General features: G+C 42.9%; 1 protein-coding gene across 1 annotated transcript in view; it reads right to left on the bottom strand.

Moving 5' to 3' along the window:
* The window catches only part of LOC130281803 (uncharacterized), a 61,843-nt gene that overhangs the window by 25,086 nt on the left and 13,524 nt on the right, over positions 1–23,233 (bottom strand). Inside the window, exons 7-11 of the mRNA XM_056529434.1 lie at positions 19,431–19,478; positions 12,425–12,469; positions 8,289–8,339; positions 5,631–5,702; positions 1,841–1,888 (exon numbers count right to left, since the gene is read on the bottom strand). Of these exons, the coding sequence (XP_056385409.1) occupies positions 1,841–1,888; positions 5,631–5,702; positions 8,289–8,339; positions 12,425–12,469; positions 19,431–19,478 (264 nt within the window). The remainder of the gene's footprint in view (positions 1–1,840; positions 1,889–5,630; positions 5,703–8,288; positions 8,340–12,424; positions 12,470–19,430; positions 19,479–23,233) is intronic.

Genomic DNA, 23,233 nt, shown 5'->3' with positions numbered 1-23,233 from the left:
CCCGGCTGCTCAGTCGGGCTGTTCGGGACCGCCGCGGTGAAATCGCGGCGTCCCGAACAGCTGATCGGACACCGGGAGGGCTCTTACCTGCCTCCCCGGTGTCCGATCGACGAATGACTGCTCCGTGCCTGAGATCCAGGCAGGAGCAGTCAAGCGCCGATAACACTGATCACAGGCGTGTTAAGACACGCCAGTGATCAGCATTAGGAGATCAGTGTGTGCAGTGTTATAGGTCCCTATGGGACCTATAACACTGCAAATAAAATGTAAAAAAAAAGTGTTAATAAAGGTCATTTAACCCCTTCCCTAATAAAAGTTTGAATCACCCCCCTTTTCCCATAAAAAAAATAAAACAGTGTAAAAAAAATAAAAAATAAACATATGTGGTATCGCCGCGTGCGTAAATGTCTGAACTATAAAAATATATCATTAATTAAGCCGTACGGTCAATGACGTACGCGCAAAAAAATTCCAAAGTCCAAAAAAGCGTATTTTGGTCACTTTTTATATCATTAAAAAATGAATAAAAAGTGATCAAAAAGTCTGATCAAAACAAAAATCATACCGATAAAAACTTCAGATCACGGCGCAAAAAATGAGTCCTCATACCACCCCATACATGGAAAAATAAAAAAGTTATAGGGGTCAGAAGATGACATTTTTAAACGTATAAATTTTCCTGCATGTAGTTATGATTTTTTCCAGAAGTGCGACAAAATCAAACCTATATAAGTAGGGTATCATTTTAACCGTATGGACCTACAGAATAATGATAAGGTGTAATTTTTACCGAAATATGCACTGCGTAGAAACGAAAGCCCCCAAAAGTTACAAAATGGCATTTTTTTTTCGATTTTGTCGCACAATGATTTTTTTTTTCCGTTTCGCCGTGCATTTTTGGGTAAAATGACTAATGTCACTGCAAAGTAGAATTGGCGACGCAAAAAATAAGCCATAATATGGATTTTTAGGTGGAAAATTGAAAGGGTTATGATTTTTAAAAGGTAAGGAGGAAAAAACGAAAGTGCAAAAACGGAAAAACCCTGAGTCCTTAAGGGGTTAAGCCATAGTGTAGTACAAGGACGCGTTTCGGTGTGGGAGCCTATAGCAAGACAGCTGAGGAAGGCTCCCACGCTGAAGTGGACTCCTGTCTAAATGAAATGAGTCCTTGCCCCTCTGCTGACTGTGCAGTAATACTTACCTGTTCCCTGTTCATGTCTGGGGCCAAGCTTAGATGGGGGGTTTCCTCAGTGACCTCTAGTGGCCAAAAGTCATTAGAGCGCCTCAGAGGAAAATGCAAGTCAGGTCTCTAAGTCAATGCAAATCACAAAAAATGGAACAAAAATAACGGGTATTCCGGCCAAAGAATAGGGGATAAGATGTCTGATCGCTATGACCTCTTGTGATGTCACGCCACATTCATGTCTATCCCTCCCATAGAGATAAATATATAGGGAGCGTGGCATGGTGTCACGAGGGGGGTTGGTTGATGTCACATATCAAGCCCCAGAAACACAGAGGTTTCCGAGAATGGAGAAGCAGCCCCCCATAGAAAGCGGGTGCTGCATGGAGATGGCGGGGGGGGGGGGGGGTCCCAGCAGCGGCACCCGCAATCAGACATCTTATCCCCGATCCTTTGGAGGTGAATCTTTTGGTGTCGGCTGCAGATTATCTCTGGGCAGAACAAAGAGAGATTCCGGATTTATTCCTTTCCTGGATGATCCGGGGTTAATCTGTAATAAATCTATTAGTGATGTTATGGGACGGCAAATAAATCATTGTAGAGATCAGCCCTGAATATTATTATTATGATGAACTATAATAAATAGTCATCACTTACCACATCACATGAAAGTTTTTGTATAATGTCCGATGTTAGAAGAAGTTTCTGTAATAAAATAATCAGATAATTGGGTCACATGATCTATTCCTCAGCCCCATGTAATATCCTATTATTATCCTTATTGTGGTTTCCTATATGCAGTTATTGGGAATCTTACAGATATTTACTCTACAATATTCCTCCAGAATAAGTTCTATGTTACAGAAATATCTGGCCACAGGTGGATTATTAGGAATTAACCCATTGGTGTTGGCTGGAAATGAAAATCTTCTTCCTGTTCTCGGCACAAGGAGAAGGATCAGTAAGACGAGACCTGATGAGACACTATAACAAACTCCCCTGTAGAGTCTCCACCTCCTCTGGCACTCAGTGGTGTCTTGGGTCGCCATGGCAATGGTCTTGCAATCAGCTGGACCATTTGTCATGTGATGATGCTTCCCAAGCAGCCTATCAGATGAGAGATGTGCCTGCGTTTACACCTTCCGGATTTGGGACATTTAAAGGGGTTGTGCGCTGGCCTGCAGTTCGGAGCTCAGCTCACAGCGTCCGGAGTTCATTACTCCAAACGCTGTGTGCAGGCTTCCGTGCAGCCCCTTCGTGATGTCTCGCCCGCCCGCCCCCTCAACGAAAGTCTATAGGAAGGCCCATAGACTTTGGTAGAGGGGGCAGGGTGACGTCACGAGGGGGTGGGCGAGACATCACGAAAGGGCCGGGCGTGATGTCACACCCGGCGGCCGCAAACACTGAAGCCCGCACACAGCGTTTGGAGTAATGAACTCCGGACGCTGTGAGCTGAGCTCCGAACTGCAGGCCAGCGCACAACCCCTTTAAATCCCTGCATTACCTCCAGACTATGCTTATGATTGTAGCTTCTACCCTCACCAGGGTTTACCTTCCTGTTTTGCTTCTTTGGATCTGACTTATGCTTTACCTGACTTTTCTTTTGCCTGCTATCCTGTATCTTATTGTCTGCCCATGGCCTGACCTTTGCCTGTGCCTTGACCATTCTCCAGTGTGCTGATTTTGTACTGTAATGCTATCTAGGTTTGACCTATTGTCTGCCCTGGTTTGGGATTTCGTATTGCATTGACTTCTGACCTGTTTTCTGATTAACCCCTCATTGCTCATTTGGCACTGCTTTTCATGTGTGTTGCCAAACTTGGTTGTCTGACTACTCTTACAAACCCTGCACTTAAAACTGTGAAGGGACTGTAACCCAGTTGGCGGCCACAGTTTAGAGTAATTTGTCCAGGTTGGTAAGAACAGATGTTGGGGCAAGATTTAGTTTGCACTGTTCCTAACCCCGAACGTGACATTGTCAGTCTTAGCTCTGACTGCAGGACCCTTGTAGATCAGGAGAATCGGCCGGTACCAATCATCCTTGGAAATGTGTTCATTCTCTAAAGTAGTGTTCTCCTACCTGCTGCTCTGAAAGGGGTACTCCAGTGCTCCAGTGTTCAAACATTTGGTTCAGAATGCTCAGAGCCGGAGGCAGTGATTGTGATGTCATGACCACGCCCCCTTTTGACATCATGCCACACCCCTTCTATTCATGTCTATGGGAGGGATGTATCTGTCGACACGCTCACTGCAATACACATGAATCAAAGGGGGCATGGCATGTTGTAAAAAGGGGCATGGTCATGATTTAACAACCACTGCCGGGTGCTGTGGGATATTGCGGGGGGCCCCAGCATCAGGACACTCGCGATCAGACATCTTATCCCCATCTTTTGGATAGGGGATAAGATGTCTAGCAGAAGAGTACCCCTTTAAGTTGTTGCAAAACTACAATTTCCAGCACCTTCATGGACAAATCTTTAGATTTAAAAACTTCTGCTTGTGGGGCAAGAAATCTTTTTTTTTTCTTTTTTTTTTTTTTTGCTTACATGCAAATGAAAATCAAGTGCCCATAGGGCGGAGTCAGTCATCTCAAGTGCCCACAGGACATCAAGTGCCCACAAGAAGACGCCAATTAAGTGTCAAGCATTATCATCCCCTATTGGTGATCGCCTTCTCCCACTGCATTTGATTGACATCCTATCTGCTGTGTGCCGTATGGGATAAATAAATAAAATAAATAATGAGAAGAATCTGTCTCATCTAGACTTGGCTTAATGAACTCTGTTCATCACCTACCCTACACCTTCCAGTATAAACTACTTACCCCCTGTGGATATAAAGCCGACATTCACCCACTATATCATCCTCAGATGTGTTCTATACATAAGAACAATTGCTCGGCAACAATCTCTTAGTTCTGATTGCTTTGATCTGATGTTTCGGTGGATTCCGTTTTTTCCTCATTCTTGGATTGAGCGATCAGCACAGAGTATAGAGCACTTTGCCTAGGTCTGGCCCAGTTAGGCTGGGTTCACATATTTCAGCCTCCGGCACAGTTTCCTTCCGGCGGGCACTGGAGGGAAACTGATGCTAGAACTGATCACATTCATTTGAATGGGATCAGTTCACAGTCATCCAGCATCCCAATTTTGATGCCGGATGGTTGGACCCGCCGGATGGCACCGGATAGGGGAAAGCTGCTTTCTGCATTTGCCTGTTCGCTGTGCAAAAACAATGGACGCAATACAACTGATGACAACTTTTTATCCTTTGTGGCATCAGTTGCGTCTAGATTTAGGCTAAGTTCATCTATGCCGGATGCCGGACATAAGTGAACCCAGATTTATCTACAAAGTAAATTTCAGAGGTATTTTTTCTTGCTTGTTGTCAGTTTCCAACATTCCCTTCACTGAATATTGTCACAAAGTTTTGTTCTGAACAAATAAGTTTGGGCAAAAGCAAGAACTAGAACCCAGGGGTGCTAGGAAGAGCCAGGACCAGGCAGACTTAGACTGCTGGAAATGATGGTCCGAGACTGGGGTGGTAGCAGGATGGTGTTCAGAGGGAAAAAATAAATGGCCCTTGTCACCCTAATGACCAGACTGCTACTTTGTTTGTAACTGGCTGGTTAAAGAAATTGGGGGAACCCCACATTTTAAAAATGTTCTTAAAGGGGTACTCCAGCGCTAAGACATCTTATCCCCTATCCAAAGGATAGGGTATAAGATGCCTGATCGCGAGAGTCCCGCCGTTGGGAACCCCCAGGATCTTTCACGCAGCACCCCGTTACCATCAGTCTGATGACTGCCGATCACGGGGCAGGATTATTGTGATGTCACGCCCCTCCCATTGGCTTGCATTGAGTGGGCGGAGAGTGATATCACATGGGGGCAGAGCCGTGATGTCACAATACTCCGGCCCCGTGATCGGCAGTCATCAGACCTGGAGCGATCATGCTCTGGGGGCTGATGGTAATGGGGTGCTGCGTGAAAGAACAAAGTGGACCCACACGATCAGGCATCTTATAGGGGATAAGATGTCTTAGCGCTGGAATACCCCTTTAACCGAACAGATACAAAGCAAATAGTAGCAGACTGCCAATATTGGGGGGGGGGGGGGGGGGAGGCAATTTAGTTTTGTTCTCTTTAGCCTAAATAATGCCAGCCTGCTATCACCAAATCCCATAACATTGGATAGGGGATAAGATATCTATGGGCGGAGTACCCCTATAAACCAAGGAAAAAGAGAAAATATGCTGGTTTGCACTTACCCAATCTGTTAACAGAAAGACACTTGACCACCATGTTGTTTGGCTACATAGCGCTGTATTATTGTTTTTATTACTATGTTTATATGTTTGGCCCTGTATCATTCCCAGATCTGTGTTATCATTTAATCTCTATTTCTCCAATAAAATGACATTGAAAGATGTAAAATTTTTTACCTTAAGTTCGTCAACTATGGATCTTAGCGTCTTCCTAAATTCTTCCCCAGCTTCTTTTTTTAGTAGGTTTTCCTGTAATACACAAGTTATGTTAGATGGTTAAGAACTGTTTTTCTTTTCCCGCATTGCCCCTATGTCCGAAGTACAGAATCATTATGAGTTGTTGGGTAGCTGAGGAATCTCTCTCCAAATTTCTAAGTGTGTAACTGTAATGTGTATAGGGAAAGACACAAAAAGAAAAAGCGCTAAATGTACCGTTACTTCTATTAACCACCTGGTTGCGTTGCGCTCAGAGCACAACACCGTTTTGCGCATTGGCACAACCACTGGTGTGCCGACAGATCCACTGGGTTCAGGTCGGAGCGTTCCATCGCAGATTCCTCAAGAAAGTCGGGTCAGGCGTAAAATCTTCTGGTCTTTCCGTCCAAATTGCCACTGGTAGCACTTCCAAGTCAAGGAAGATTTCCAGTGGTGAGGGATGGATAAAAAAATGAACGCTACATGTACAGGCGCTCCTGGGGGGTTATGTAAAGTAACCAAAATGCACAGACATAAAATAAAAAATATGATTTATTTAAATAACACGGACAACACATTTTGAGCAGTGGGCATGACGAAGAGCAACACTGCTAGAAATGCGTACCTTTATTTTATGTCTGTGCATTTTGGTTACTTTTACATAACCCAGCGGGAGCGCCTGTATGTATAACGTCCATTTTTTAGCCATCCCTCACCACTGGAACTCTTTCTCAACTTGGTAGTGCTACCAGTGGAAACTCAGAGGGAAAGACTGTAAGATTATAAGTGTGTAACTGGGCATCTTGAGTTTACCATGTATATCTGTTATATGGTATGTCACTTTGCTATTTCAGGATAATTCGGTGGCAGAAGTCTTTTCAGGTTTAACCATTTTTCCCAGGTAAGAATCAATCTCGGAAAACCCCAGTCCAACCTTTTCAGTTTACTGCTCTGAGGAGGAGGAGCTACTTGTCAGAAGTGGAGAACCAGCTGAGATAGGACCCTTCTGCATGCACAATTATTATTATTATTATTATTTATTTTTATTTTTTTTGGTGGGCTTCCAGCCAGATTAAAGCAGAAGTCTTTCAAAGTTTAACCATTTTTCCCAGGTAAGAATTAATCTTGGCAAACCTTAGTCCAACCTTAGTGTTCTTGTATGGAACAAACTAACTAGTCTTGACTAGACCAGAAAAGGGGTAAGAAAGTCTAATTCACTCAACGACTATCCTTCTAGACCTTGAGAAATGTTTTAGGCCTACTCAGTGACCAGTTTTTAACCAAACAATTCTAGTTCTAGTTACTTCTAACTAAAGGCAGATCTGGGCCAGGATCCCATTAATCACAGTATCCTGCAGCATTCTGGAGATTTTCACCCAAGACGGTCTCTAGTCCATACTGAAAGGGGGGGCATCCATCCCCAATAATTCAGTTTGCTGCTCTGAGGAGGAGGAGCTACTTGTCAGAAGTGAAGAACCAACTGAGCAAGGACCCTTCTTCCCACACAATTTTTTTTGTGGACTTCCAGCCAGACTAAGTTTTGCATCCCTTGGATAGGGTATCATGCATAAAGTCTTCAGGTATTTTCACTACAACGAACCATGTGTGTAGTCCATCCACAATAAGATATGAATTATTCCAAATATATCTGTACATCAACAATAGAGATTCTAAATCAGTATAATTGCTACCAAAACCTCTTAAAGGTAAATTGTGACCAATTTCCATCCACCTGAAGTACTGTAACTTTGCAACCTTGTGCTACAGTGAACTTAAAGGGGTATTCCAGGAAAAAACTTATTTTTTTTTCCATATCAACTGGCTCCAGAAAGTTAAACAGATTTGTAAATGACTTCTATTAAAAATCTTAATCCTTTCAATAATTATCAGCTGCTATGGTTGAGTTGTTGTTTCCAGTCTGGCAACAGTGCTCTCTGCTGACATCTCTGCTTGTCTCAGGAACTGCACAGAGTAGAATAGGTTTGCTTTGGGGATTTGCTTCTAAAATGGGAGGTTCCCGAGACACGTGTCATCAGAGAGCACTTAGACAGAAAAGAACAACTCAACTTCAGCAGCTCATAAGTACTGAAAGGATTATGATTTTTTAATAGAAGTAATTTACAAATCTGTTTAACTTTCTGGAGCCAGTTGATATATATATATATATATATATATATATATATATATATATATATATATATAAGTGTTTTCCTGGATAACTCCTTTAAAGGGCAACTCCGTTGCTCAGCGTCTGGAACAAAATGTAAAAAACGCTTAGAGCCAGCGTCGGGGGTTTGTGACGTCATGGCCCCGCCCCCTCGTGACGTCACGCAGCGGAATATGCTTTTAATATCTAGAGTCTGCACATTCCACGAAACGCTCCCCGCCTCCCGCATGTCTTGGATGGTGAGTGCTCTGTTCCCTTCTTTATCTATACTTTTCCAGAGGGACTACTACCCTCAGCTGACTTGGATGTATTATTATGTTTTCTGAAGAATCCAAAATAAAATTGTTCAAGTATAAAAATCTCTTGATGTTTTAAAAAAAAAAAACTGTTGTGAGGATAGTAAGAAAACTTATAGTGAAGGTAGATCAGGTTCTATCCTATGGATACACATTATGGATGAGATGATTTCTTACCATTGCATCACCGGTGTGAAGGGCATCATCTCCCAAACAATCCAAATCACTCTAATGTAAAACAAAACAAAAACAACATATTCCGTCCTGTTAATACAGTCACATATTACAGGTAATAGTCAGACACTCCCAGCAGTATTTACATTCCGTTTAGGACAATTATTTATATGAATGAGTCCTGATTACATTTCTTTTTTTTACTGATTAATCCTGTAGTATATGAAATATTCAATAATTTATAAACAGACAAAATATGTGTGCCAACTTAAAGGGGTTCTCCACCACAGGGTGATTTAAATACTTACCTGCCAGACAGTAATGGACATGCTTAGGAAGGATCTGCACTTGTATTGGAGCTAAATGGCTTTTTGTGAAATGGCTATTTCCTGTTGGAGTTTGTTCCCTGAAACTACAAGCACCATGATTCCTTGTTTGTAAGTGTGAGGTCACTTTTCTCCCTCCCACACATCAGTCACTCCACCCATTGAAACACACTTGTGATTGTTTCCATGCAAAAGACCAGTGTATTCTGACCTGGGGGCTTCAAGCTGTTGCACAAATACAATTCGCTGAATAATGATCTGCTTCCCACCCAGCAGTCGCTCCACCCATTGAAGCACAGACAGGCTCCCTCTGAACACCTGACTAGTGATGTAATGTCTGGGGCCGCACTGCAACTTGGGAAACCTAAGACAGCACTCATATTGTATGCTGTTAAAAATAAACATCTGGACAAAGATCACAGAAGAATTGCTAGACCAGCATGAAACACAGGAACAGACACTATATTATGAACTACACACAAAACAAAATCCAGGAATACCCCTTTAACACATACAAATTCAGATATCATCTATGTACATTGGCTTACAGTATTACTACCACCCTGTGGCACTAGAAATGTGAAATTGGACTAATGTGTAACAAATCCTGAATGTAGATCCAAGATGGGGCAGCATTATGTCCCCTGTGACCTGTGTCCCCTTAATTCTCAGAAATTACAGGGCTTCCAGAGCTTGACCCCCATGGATCATAAAGTGCTGGCATGATGACCTCAAGTGTTGTAAAAGGCTGGTAATCTCCCATCATGCATCACCAAATGTATTCAGTTTAGAGAAATATGTTTAGAAAGGACACATCTTTACATGAAGCACACACATACACACACAACAAGGCACACTAGATGCAAACAAAACTCTGATGCACATACAGTATGTATACACACAGCACTGCAGCACACACAGTAAACATACACACAGCACTGCTTCACACGCAAAGGGTGCACACACAGTATGTATACACAAAGCACTGCTGCACACACAATGGGTTCACACACAGTATGTATACACACAGCACTGCTTCACACGCAAAGGGTGCACACACAGTATGTATACACACAGCACTGCAGCACACACAATAAACATACACACAGCACTGCAGCACACACAGTACACATACACACAGCACTGCAGCACACACAGTAAACATACACACAGCACTGCTTCACATGCAAAGGGTGCACACACAGTATGTATACACACAGCACTGCAGCACACACAATGGGTTCACACACAGTATGTATACACACAGCACTGCAGCACACACAATAAACATACACACAGCACTGCTTCACACGCAAAGGGTGCACACACAGTATGTATACACACAGCACTGCAGCACACACAATAAACATACACACAGCACTGCAGCACACACAGTACACATACACACAGCACTGCAGCACACACAGTAAACATACACACAGCACTGCTTCACACGCAAAGGGTGCACACACAGTATGTATACACACAGCACTGCAGCACACACAATGGGTTCACACACAGTATGTATACACACAGCACTGCAGCACACACAATGGGTTCACACACAGTATATATACACACAGCACTGCAGCACACACAGTATATGTACACACAGCACTGCAGCACACACAATAAACATACACACAGCACTGCTTCACACGCAAAGGGTGCACACACAGTATGTATACACACAGCACTGCAGCACACACAGTATGTATACACACAGCACTGCAGCACACACAGTATGTATACACACAGCACTCTCCAATGCAAGAATGTCAATCCAGCGTGGGTAAGTAGAAAATCCAGGCTTTATTAACTCATGGTAAAAAGGTTACAAGCAACCAGCAGATCAGACGTGTTTCAAGTGATGCACACAGCACTGCAGCACACACAATAAACATACACACATCACTGCTTCACACACAATGGGTGCACACAACACTGCTGCACACACAGTACACATACACACAGCACTGCAGCACACACAGTACATATACACACAGCACTGCTGCACACATAGTAAACATACAGTACTGCTGCACACAATGGGTTCACACACAGTGGCCCTCATTTACTAAGAGTGGAGTGTCGGTTTGTGTTTTTGCAAGTCCTTTACTCCTTTTTTTTCTGATGCTATTTACTAATCTGTCGCCCAATTTCCCTTTCTTTCTGTCGCAGGTTTTTTTTCTGTCACACAAAATGTATTCTGCGCGACAGAAAAAAGTCTCTGCAAATTCTGACTACATTAGTGCTTGTACTACTACCCCCAGCATGGAACAGGGTCTGTTCCATGTTGGGGGTAGTAGTAGAGGGGCTGAGGGATTGATCGCACCGGGTCTCACTTCTGAGACCTGATCCGATCAGATGTTATTAAGCAGGGGAGCGGGCGGCATGTTCCGATCCCCTGCAATGTACAGGAAACTTTCATTTTTAAATTTCCCACCAGAAGCCCTGAATGGCCAGGACCGAGGAGCCAATCAGGGCTCCTGGAAGGGTTTTAACATATCATACATATACAAATGCCGGCTCACCGCTATGAATGAAAAGTAAAGCAGTGCAGGGATGCTCGCGCTGCTGCTCCTAATAGCTTACTTGTCATTCATAGCGGTGAGCCGGCACCTGTATATAGATGCTGTGAGGGTCAGACATATATCCATATGTCTGACCCCCACAGCATGATATGCAGCTGCTGCCCACTATGAATGACAAACTCTTAGCAGCGAGAGCAGGCAGCAGCCTTCCGCTCCGCCGCTAATAGAGTTTTCATTCATTGGCAGCCAGGGGAGGGAGAGCATGAATATTAATATGCGCAGCTGGGGGGGGGGGGTCAGTGTATATATAAATATGCGCAGCGGGGGACAGTATATGCGTAGCGGGGGTCAGTATAGATATATAATAGCGCTGGGGGGGCAGTACATTTATTCAAGCGAAGCGGGCACTAAGTTTGATATAGCGCAGCAGGGGGAAATATATATAGAAACGCTGGAGGGGCCAGATATATACCCCCAGCGATTCTATACATCTTTGCCCACCACAGCGCTTCTATATTAAAACCCTGCCAGGAGCCCTGATTGGCTCCTCGGTCCCGGCCATTCAGGGCTCCTGGTGGGGAATTTAAAAATGAAAGTTTATTGTACATTGCAGGGGATCGGAACATGCCACCCGCTCCCCTGCTTAATAACATCTGATCGGATCGGGTCTCAGAAGTGAGACCTGGTGCGATCAATCCCTCAGACCCTCTACTACTACCCCCAACATGGAACAGACCCTGTTCCATGCTGGGGGTAGCAGGATTCACTCCGTTTTGAGGAATTTACCGACAGCTCTGAGCTGTCGGCTTTCTGTGAAGCAAAACTCACAGGTTTTCCTGTGAGTTTTCTTCACGCTCGGAGGGTTTTTTCTGTTTTAGTCGGGTTCACGCCCCCTTTTCGAGTAAAACACGCCCATTTTGTAGGTACACAGTACATATACACCCAGCACTACTGCACACACAGTACATATACACACAGCACTGTTGCACACACAATACATATACACACAGCACTGCTGCGCACACAGTACATATACACACAACACTGCTGCACACACAGTACATATACACACAGCACTGCTATACACACAGTACATATACATACGGCACTGCTATACACACAGTACATATACACACAGCACTGCTGCACACACAGTACATATACACACAGCACTGCTGCACACACAGTACATATACACACAGCACTGCTGCACACACAGTACATATACACACAGAACTTCTGCCCCCATTTAAAATGTTTGTAATTTTGTCAGACTTACCAAGAGCGTTATGATTTCATGTTCAGATAACGCATCAAAATCACTCTAGAAAGTGATAAACAGAGAGTAATAAGAATATGAGCAGTGAGTTCTGGTCAGGATACAATTACAAATACAGGAATCTCACTAAATTAATATTGAGTCGAGGTGCTCAGATGTAGGATCAGGATTAGGTTTGAATTCAATGGCTAACTTGTTCAGAAGCAGACAACCTGTGACTTCTATGAACAGACAGGAGTCCCTGCTCCTGTACACTATGCCTTATTATTTAGGTGACATTTGTTGGGTCAGGTGCTGAGCATCCAGCCTTGGAAATACAGTGAGTGTTAGAGGTGAAGTATACTGCAGTTCTGCTTTCTTCTAGGTGACCCATTTGAGTTTAGGCATTGCCACTCAGTGTACAGGAGCAGGGACTCCTGTTTTTGATAGTTGTCCTGCTCCTGTACTGATTTGCCTAGACAAACCAGACATTTTTACTAAATTCTGAGTAAAAATAATTTCAGAGAAGTACTCTTAATAGTTTCTGGGTCTGAGGATTTGATATAATCACTTACATAGCATTACTATATCAGGGCTTCTAAATGTCTATCCACAGAGGCCTCACAGGACAGAACACGATCATGTCTGAGCCTCACTGGACAGAACACGGTCATGTCTGAGCCTCACCGGACATAACACGGTCATGTCTGAACCTCACTGCACAGAACATAATCGTCTCTGAGCCCCACCGGCCACAACACGGTCATGTCTAGGCCTTAACGAACAGAACACGGTCATGTCTGGGCCTCACCGGACAGAACACAGTCATGTCTGGGCCTCCCCGGACAGAACACAGTCATGTCTGGGCCTCACTGGACAGAACACAGTCATGTCTGGGCCTCACCGGACAGAACACGGTCATGTCTGTGCCTCACCGGACAGAACACAGTCATGTCTGAGCCTCACCGAAAAGAACACGGTCATGTCTGTGCCTCACTATACAGAACACAGTCATGTGTGGGTCTCATTGGACAGAACACGGTCATGTCTGGGCCTCACCGAACAGAATACGGTCATGTCCGAGCCTCACCAGACAGAAAACTATGATATTTTGGCCTCAATGGACAGTACACGGTCATGTCTGTGCCTCACTATACAGAACACGGTCATGTCTGGGCCTCACTGGACAGTGCACGGTCATGTCTGGGCCTCACCGGACAGAACACGGTCATGTCTGAGCCTCACCGGACAGAACACGGTCATGTCTGAGCCTCACCGGACAGAACACGGTCATGTCTGGGCCTCCCTATATAGAACACGGTAATTCTGGGCCTCACTGGTAAGAACACGGTCATGTCTGAGCCTCACCAGACAGAAAACGGTCATGTTTGAGCCTCACCGGACAGAACACGGTCATGTCTGAGCCTCACCGTACAGAACACGGTCATGTATGAGCCTCACTGGACAGAACACGGTCATGTCTGAGCCTCAATGGACAGAACATGGTCATGTCTGGGCCTCACTGGACAGAACACGGTAATGTCTGAGTCTTTCCGGACAGAACACGGTCATGTCTGGGCCTCACCGGACAGAACATGGTCATGTATGAGCCTCACCGGACAGAACACGGTCACGTATGAGCCTCACCGGACAGAACACGGTCATGTCTGAGCCTCACCGGACAGAAAACTATCATATCTGGACCTCATTGGACAGAACACGGTCATGTCTTGGCCTCACTATAATGAACACAGTCATGTCTGGGACTCACAGCACAGAACACGGTCATGTCTGGGCCTCACAGGGCAGAACACGGTCATGTATGAGCCTCACCGGACAGAACATGGTCCTGTCCTGTCCTGTGAGGCCTCACTATAATGAACACAGTCATGTCTGGGACCCACAGCACAGAACACGGTCATGTCTGGGCCTCACAGGGCAGAACACGGTCATGTATGAGCCTCACCGGACAGAAAACTATCATGTCTGGGCCTCATTGGACAGAACGCGGTCATGTCTGAGCCTCACCGGACAGAACACGGTCATGTCTGAGCCTCACCAGACAGAACACAGTCAAGTCATGGCCTCACTATACAGAACACGGTCATGTTTTGGCCTCACTATACAGAACACGGTCATGTGTTGGCATCACTGGACAGAACACGGTCATGTCTGAGTCTCACTGGACAGTACACGGTCATGTCGGGGCCTCACCGGACAGAACACGATCATGTATGGGCCTCACCGGACAGAACACGGTCATGTCTGAGCCTCACCGGACAGAACACGGTCATGTCTGGGCCTCCCTATATAGAACACGGTAATTCTGGGCCTCACTGGTAAGAACACGGTCATGTCTGAGCCTCACCAGACAGAAAACGGTCATGTTTGAGCCTCACTGGACAGAGCACGGTCATGTCTGAGCCTCACCGTACAGAACACGGTCATGTATGAGCCTCACTGGACAGAACACGGTCATGTCTGAGCCTCAATGGACAGAACATGGTCATGTCTGGGCCTCACTGGACAGAACACGGTAATGTCTGAGTCTTTCCGGACAGAACACGGTCATGTCTGGGCCTCACCGGACAGAACATGGTCATGTATGAGCCTCACCGGACAGAACACGGTCACGTATGAGCCTCACCGGACAGAACACGGTCATGTCTGGGCCTCACCGGACAGAAAACTATCATATCTGGACCTCATTGGACAGAACACGGTCATGTCTTGGCCTCACTATAATGAACACAGTCATGTCTGGGACTCACAGCACAGAACACGGTCATGTCTGGGCCTCACCGGACAGAACATGGTCATGTATGAGCCTCACCGGACAGAACACGGTCACGTATGAGCCTCACCGGACAGAACACGGTCATGTCTGGGCCTCACCGGACAGAAAACTATCATATCTGGACCTCATTGGACAGAACACGGTCATGTCTTGGCCTCACTATAATGAACACAGTCATGTCTGGGACCCACAGCACAGAACACGGTCATGTCTGGGCCTCACAGGGCAGAACACGGTCATGTATGAGCCTCACCGGACAGAAAACTATCATGTCTGGGCCTCATTGGACAGAACGCGGTCATGTCTGAGCCTCACCGGACAGAACACGGTCATGTCTGAGCCTCACCAGACAGAACACAGTCAAGTCATGGCCTCACTATACAGAACACGGTCATGTTTTGGCCTCACTATACAGAACACGGTCATGTGTTGGCCTCACTGGACAGAACACGGTCATGTCTGAGTCTCACTGGACAGTACACGGTCATGTCGGGGCCTCACCGGACAGAACACGATCATGTATGGGCCTCACCGGACAGTACACGGTCATGTCTGGGCCTCACTGGACAGAACACCGTCCTGCCTGGGCCTCACCGGACAAAACACGGGAATGTCTGGGCCTCACCAGACAGAACACGGTCATGTAAGAGCCTCACTGGACAGAACTCTGTCATGTCTGAGCCTCACTGGACAGAACACGGTCATGTCTGAGCTTCACCGGACAGAACACGGTCATGTCTGAGCCTCACAGTAAAGAACACAGTCATGCCTGGGCCTTACTGGACAGAACACGGTCATGTCTGGGCCTCACCGGACAGAACACGGTCATGTCTGAACCTCACAGTACAGAACACAGTCATGTCTGGGCCTCACTGGACAGAACACGGTCATGTCTGAGCCTCACTGGACAGAACACGGTCATGTCTGGGCCTCACTGCACAGAACACCGTCCTGTCTGGGCCTCACCGGACAAAACACGGGAATGTCTGGGCCTCACCAGACAGAACACGGTCATGTAAGAGCCTCACTGGACAGAACTCTCATGTCTGAGCCTCACTGGACAGAACACGGTCATGTCTGAGCTTTACCGGACAGAACACGGTCATGTCTGAGCCTCACAGTACAGAACACAGTCATGCCTGGGCCTTACTGGACAGAACACGGTCATGTCTGGGCCTCACCGGACAGAACACGGTCATGTCTGAGCCTCACAGTACAGAACACAGTCATGTCTGGGCCTCACTGGACAGAACACGGTCATGTCTGGGCCTCACTGGAGAGAACATGGTCATGTCTGGGCCTCACCGGACAGAACACGGTCATGTATGAGTCTCACTGGACAGAACACGGTCATGTCTGAGCCTCACCGGACAGAACACGGTCATAAAATGGAGGAAAAAAGCAGAGGTAGCGCCGGGTGCGGTGTAGGTCTTTATCCGGTATAGGTAGGTACCCAGGTGGGGGTAGCGTGTTCCTTGCCGGTGATGGTAGCTTGGTATGCAGGCCAGCAGTGTGAGGACAGAGCCCAGAGGAGAGTCCGTAGAGTAATGAAGAAGTATTGGAGAGAAAAAGCTGCGTTGGCGCTCTCAAGAAGTAACCCAAGTCGTGGGTATTGATGCAAAATAATTTATTCTTACAGCATAAGAAATCAAAGAAAATAATAAATATAAAGCAAGACACATTTCGGGAGTCACAGCTCCCTTTTTCAATTGCAGGTGGTTGCAACCACCTGCAATTGAAAAAGGGAGCTGTGACTCCCAAAACGCGTCTTGCTTTATATTTATTATTTTCTTTGATTTCTTATGTTGTAATAATACATTATTTTGCATCAATACCCACGACTTGGGTAACTTCCTTGGGAGCGCCAACACAGCTTTTTCTCTCCAATACTTCTACAGAACACGGTCATGTTTGAGCCTCACCAGACAGAAAACTATCATGTCTGGGCCTCATTGAACAGAACACGGTCATGTCTGAGCCTCACCGGACAGAAAACTATCATGTCTGGGCCTCATTGGACAGAACACGGTCATGTCTGAGCCTCACCGGACAGAACACGGTCATGTCTTGGCCTCACTATACAGAACACGGTCATGCCTGGGCCTCACTGGACAGAACACGGTCATGTCTGAGTCTCACCGGACAGAACACGGTCATGTCTTGGCCTCACTATACAGAACACGGTCATGCCTGGGCCTCACTGGACAGAACACGGTCATGTCTGAGTCTCACCGGACAGTACACGGTCATGTCTGGGCCTCACTGGACAGAACACCGTCATGTCTGGGCCTCACTGGACAGAACACAGGAATGTCTGGGCCTCACCAGACAGAACGCGGTCATGTATGAGCCTCACCGGACAGAACACGGTCATGTCTGAGCCACACTGGACAGAACACGGTCATGTCTGAGCCTCACTGGACAGAACACGGTCATGTCTGAGCCTCACAGTACAGAACACGGTCATGGCTGGGCCTCACTGGACAGAACACGGTCATGTCTGAGCCTCACCAGACAGAACACGGTCATGTCTTGGCCTCACTATACAGAAAACGGTCATGTCTGAGTCTCACCGGACAGTACACGGTCATGTCTGGGCCTCACTGGACAGAACACCGTCATGTCTGGGCCTCACCGGACAGAACACGGTCATGTCTGAGCCTCACCAGACAGAACACGGTCATGTCTTGGCCTCACTATACAGAACACGGTCATGTCTGAGTCTCACCGGACAGTACACGGTCATGTCTGGGCCTCACTGGACAGAACACCGTCATGTCTGGGCCTCACCGGACAGAACACAGGAATGTCTGGGCCTCACCAGACATAACACGGTCATGTATGAGCCACACTGGACAGAACACGGTCATGTCTGAGCCTCACAGTACAGAACACGGTCATGGCTGGGCCTCACTGGACAGAACACGGTCATGTATGAGCCTCACCGGACAGAACACGGTCATGTCTGGGCCTTACTGGACAGAACAGGGTCATGTCTGAGCCTCACAGTACAGAACACGGTCATGTCTGGGCCTTACTGGACAGAACAGGGTCATGTCTGGGCCTTACTGGACAGAACACGGTCATGTCTGAGCCTCACAGTACAGAACACGGTAATGTCTGGGCCTCACCGGAGAGAACACGGTCATGTATGTGCCTCACTCGACAGAACACGGTTATGTCTGAGCCTCACCGGACAGAACACGGTCATGTCTGAGCCTCACAGGACAGATCACGGTCATGTCTGGGCCTCACCGGACGGAACACGGTCATGTCTGAGCCTCATTGGACAGAACACGGTCATGTCTGAGCCTCACTGGACAGAACACAGTCATGTCTGAGCCTCACCGGACAGAACACGGTCATGCCTGGGAAAAAAAATAGTATACTATCCTTGATAATGCCCCTCCCATCGAAATGCGTCGGAGTGCTGTGATAGAGCAGGGGTGAGTCCTGTATACTGTATGTATTTGATGCCGCTGTTGTTGTATTCACCTTTGTTTTGTCACTTTGATGTTTTGTATCCATATTTTGGCACTTGCGCACTTTATAGCTACCAGTCCTTCACACTTGTTCCAGGCACTATCGTTATCATTTTTTTCTGGTCACTTATGCACTTTTTTTAATCCTTTGCAGCATTCTGTGATATTAAATATACTTTTACATACATATAATATTGCTTTTATTCTGTCTTTGTTTGTATTTTATTCCAATACTAATTTAATTAAATACAAAAATATATTTTACATGAATTATGTATTCATTTCTTTGGGGTTAATTGTGTGCACTTTGTATATTTTCTACAGTAGACGATTTTATCATGGCGGTGTACATACGTCAAAATCAAGTTGTTGTTTTTTTCAGCGGTCCTGAATTTTTCAGGTAAGACTTATGGGAAAAAGTTGGAAAGACTTTAAATCCATCAGATTCCTCTAGGTTTGTCAGACTGGGGAGAATCTGGTGAATCTGGTTACACCAACAATTTCATTATTTGCTTAAACATGCACCTGAGTGAAAAACATATTTTGGTGCAATTTTTGGAATGCGTAAAGCCCCACATCTTTCATATGAAGCCACACCCCTTACGGAGGACACGCCCCTTTGACATAAAGTTTCCAAAATGGTCCAAAAAGTGCAATAAATACATAATTAATTTTGTGGAAGTCCTTTAGGACAATGTTCGGTACAAGTTTTGCTAAGAACATTTTTAGTAACTTTTTTTACAATTACCTCACAGAACAATTTATTCAGCTTGTCCACATCTTCTGGGACGTCTCTCTAGAAGAAAGGGAAAAAATTACATGAAAAGAAAAATAAATGTCTTTGTGGAGAGTTAGGGTCTATTCACACTACAGATGATCTCCTTAATGTTACCATTTAAGGTTCACAGTATAGCGGTAATATGAATGTGTACAGTATAGCAGTAATGTGTGCAGCATAGCAGTAATAATAATGTGTACAGTAGAGCAGTAATAGTAATGTGTACAATGTAGCAGTAACATTAATGTGTACATTATAGCAGTAATAATAATGTGTACAGTATAGCAGTAATATGAATGTATACAGTATAGCAGTAATAGTAATGTGTACAGTATAGCAGTAATATTAATGTGTACAGTATAGCAGTAATAGTAATGTGTACAGTATAGCAGTAATATGAATGTGTACAGTATAGCAGTAATGTGTACAGCATAGCAGTAATAATAATTTGTACAGTATAGCAGTAATAGTAATGTGTGCAATGTAGCAGTAATATTAATGTGTACATTATAGCAGTAATAATAATGTGTACAGTATAGTAGTAATAGTAATGTGTAAAGTATAGCAGTAATATGAATGTGTGCAGTATAGCAGTAATAGTAATGTGTACAGTATAGCAGTAATATGTATGTGTACAGTATAGCAGTAATAGTAATGTGTACAGTATAGCAGTAATATGAATGTGTACAGTATAGCAGTAATGTGTGCAGCATAGCAGTAATAATAATGTGTACAGTAGAGCAGTACTAGTAATGTGTACAATGTAGCAGTAATATTAATGTGTACATTATAGCAGTAATAATAATGTGTACAGTATAGCAATAATAGTAATGTGTAAAGTATAGCAGTAATATGAATGTGTACAGTATAGCAGTAATAGAAATGTGTACAATATAGCAGTAATATGAATGTGTACAGTATAGCAGTAATAGTAATGTGTACAGTATAGCAGTAATATTTATGTGTACGGTATAGAAGTAATAGTAATGTGTACAGTATAGCAGTAATATTTATGTGTACAGTATAGCAGTAATATTAATGTGTACAGTATAGCAGTAATAGTAATGTGTACAGTATAGCAGTAATATTTATGTGTACAGTATAGCAGTAATAGTAATATGTACAGTATAGCAGTAATATTTATGTGTACAGTATAGCAATAATATTAATGTGAATAGTATAGCAGTAATAGTAATGTGTACAGTATAGCAGTAATATTTATGTGTACAGTATAGCAGTAATATTTTTGTACATTATAGCTGTAATATTAATGTGTACCATATAGCAGTAATATTTATGTGCACAGTATAGCAGTAATATTAATGTGTACAGTATAGCAGTAATATATGTGTACAGTATAGCAGTAATATTAATGTGTACAGTATAGCATTAATATTAATGAGTACAGTATAGCAGTAATGTTAATGAATAGAGTATAGCAATAATATTAATGTGTACAGTATAGTAGTAATATTTATGTGTACAGTATAGCAGTAATATTAATGTGTACAGTATAGCAGTAATATTAATGAGTACAGTATAGCAGTAATGTTAATGAATACAGTATACCAATAATATTAATGTGTACAGTAAACGAATAATATTAATGTCCACGGTATATCAGTGCACGGTATAACAGTAAAAGCATGTCATTACAAAGTAGAATTGATGGCGCAAAAAATAAGCCACCATATGGATTTTTAGGTGCAAAATTGAAAGAGTTATGATTTTTTAAAGTAAGGAGGAAAAAAACGAAAATGCAAAAAGAGAAAAAAAAACAGGTCCTTAAGGGGTGTAATGTATACAGTATAGCAGTAATATTAACGTGTACAGTATGGCAGTAATATTAATGTGAACAGTATAGTGGTAATGTATACAGTATAGCAGTAATATTAATGTGTACAGTATAGTAGTAATAATGTATACAATATGGCAATATTATTAATGTGTACAGTATAGTAGTAATAATGTATACAATATGGCAATATTTTTAATGTGTACAGTATAGCAATAATATTAATGTGTACATTATAGCAGTAATATTAATGAATACGGTATAGCAGTAATATGAGGGTGTACAATATAGCAGTAATAATAGTTTGTACAATAAAACAGTTATATTAATGTGTAAAGTATAGCATTATTATTAATTTTTACAGTTTAGCAGTAATATTAATGTGAACAGTATAGTGGTAATGTATACAGTATAGCAGTAATATTAATGTGTACAGTATAGTAGTAATAATGTATACAATATGGCAATATTATTAATGTGTACAGTATAGCAGTAATAGCAATGTGTACAGTATAGCAGTAATATGAGGGTGTACGATATAGCAGTAATAATAGTTTGTACAATAAAACAGTTATATTAATGTTTAAAGTATAGCATTATTATTAATTTGTACAGTTTAGCAGTAATATTAACGTGTACAGTATGGCAGTAATATTAATGTGAACATTATAGTGGTAATATATACAGTATAGCAGTAATATTAATGTGTGCAGTATAGTAGTAATAATGTATACAATATGGCAATATTTTTAATGTGTACAGTATAGCAGTAATATTAATGTGTACAGAATAGCAGTAATATGAATGTGCACAGTATAGCAGTAATGTATACAGTATAGCAGTAATGTTAATGTGTACAGTATGGCAGTAATATTAATGTGTACAGTATGGCAGTAATATTAATGTGAATAGTTTAGTGGTAATGTATACAGTATAGCAGTAATATTAATGTGTACAGTATAGTAGTAATAATGTATACAATATGGCAATATTTTTATGTGTACAGTATAGCAATAATATTAATGTGTACAGTATAGCAATAATATTAATGTGTACATTATATGTGTACATTATAGAAGTAATATTAATGAGTACGGTATAGCAGTAATATGAGGGTGTACGATATAGCAGTAATAATAGTTTGTACAATAAAACAGTTATATTATTGTTTAAAGTATAGCATTATTATTAATTTGTACAGTATAGCAGTAATATGAATATGTACAGTATAGCAGTAATGTTAATGAATACAGTATAGCAATAATATTAATGTGTACAGTAAAGCAATAATATTAATGTGCATGGTATAGCAGTAATATGAATGTATACGGTATAACAGTAATTTTAATGTGTATAGTATAGCAGTAATATTAATGTATACAGCATAGCAATAATATTAATGTGTACAGTATAGCAGTAATAATAATGTGTAAAGTATAGCAGTAATATAAATGTGTACAGTATAGCAGTAATAGTAATGTGTACAATATAGAAGTAATATGAATGTGTACAGTATAGCAGTAATAGTAATGTGTACAGTATAGCAGTAATATTTATGTGTACAGTATAGCAGTAATAGTAATGTGTACAGTATAGCAGTAATATTTATGTGTACAGTATAGCAGTAATATTAATGTGTACAGTATAGCAGTAAAAGTAATGTGTACAGTATAGCAGTAATATTTATGTGTACAGTATAGCAGTAACATTTATGTGTACATTATAGCTGTAATATTAATGTATACAGTATAGCAGTAATATTTATGTGTACAGTTTAGCAGTAATAGTAATGTGTAAAGTATATCAGTAATATGAATGTGTACAAAATAGCAGTAATATTTATGTGTACAATATAGCTGTGATATTAATGTGTACAGTATAGCAGTAATATTTATGTGTACAGTATAGCAGTAATATTAATGTGTACAGTATAGTAGTAATATTTATGTGTACATTATAGCAGTAATGTTAATGTGTA

This window comes from Hyla sarda, chromosome 7 (genome assembly GCF_029499605.1).
Source record: "Hyla sarda isolate aHylSar1 chromosome 7, aHylSar1.hap1, whole genome shotgun sequence".
Lineage (NCBI taxonomy): Eukaryota > Metazoa > Chordata > Amphibia > Anura > Hylidae > Hyla > Hyla sarda.
The sequence above is the reverse complement of the archived record's forward strand: the minus strand, read 5'-3'. Positions and strand labels throughout refer to the sequence as shown.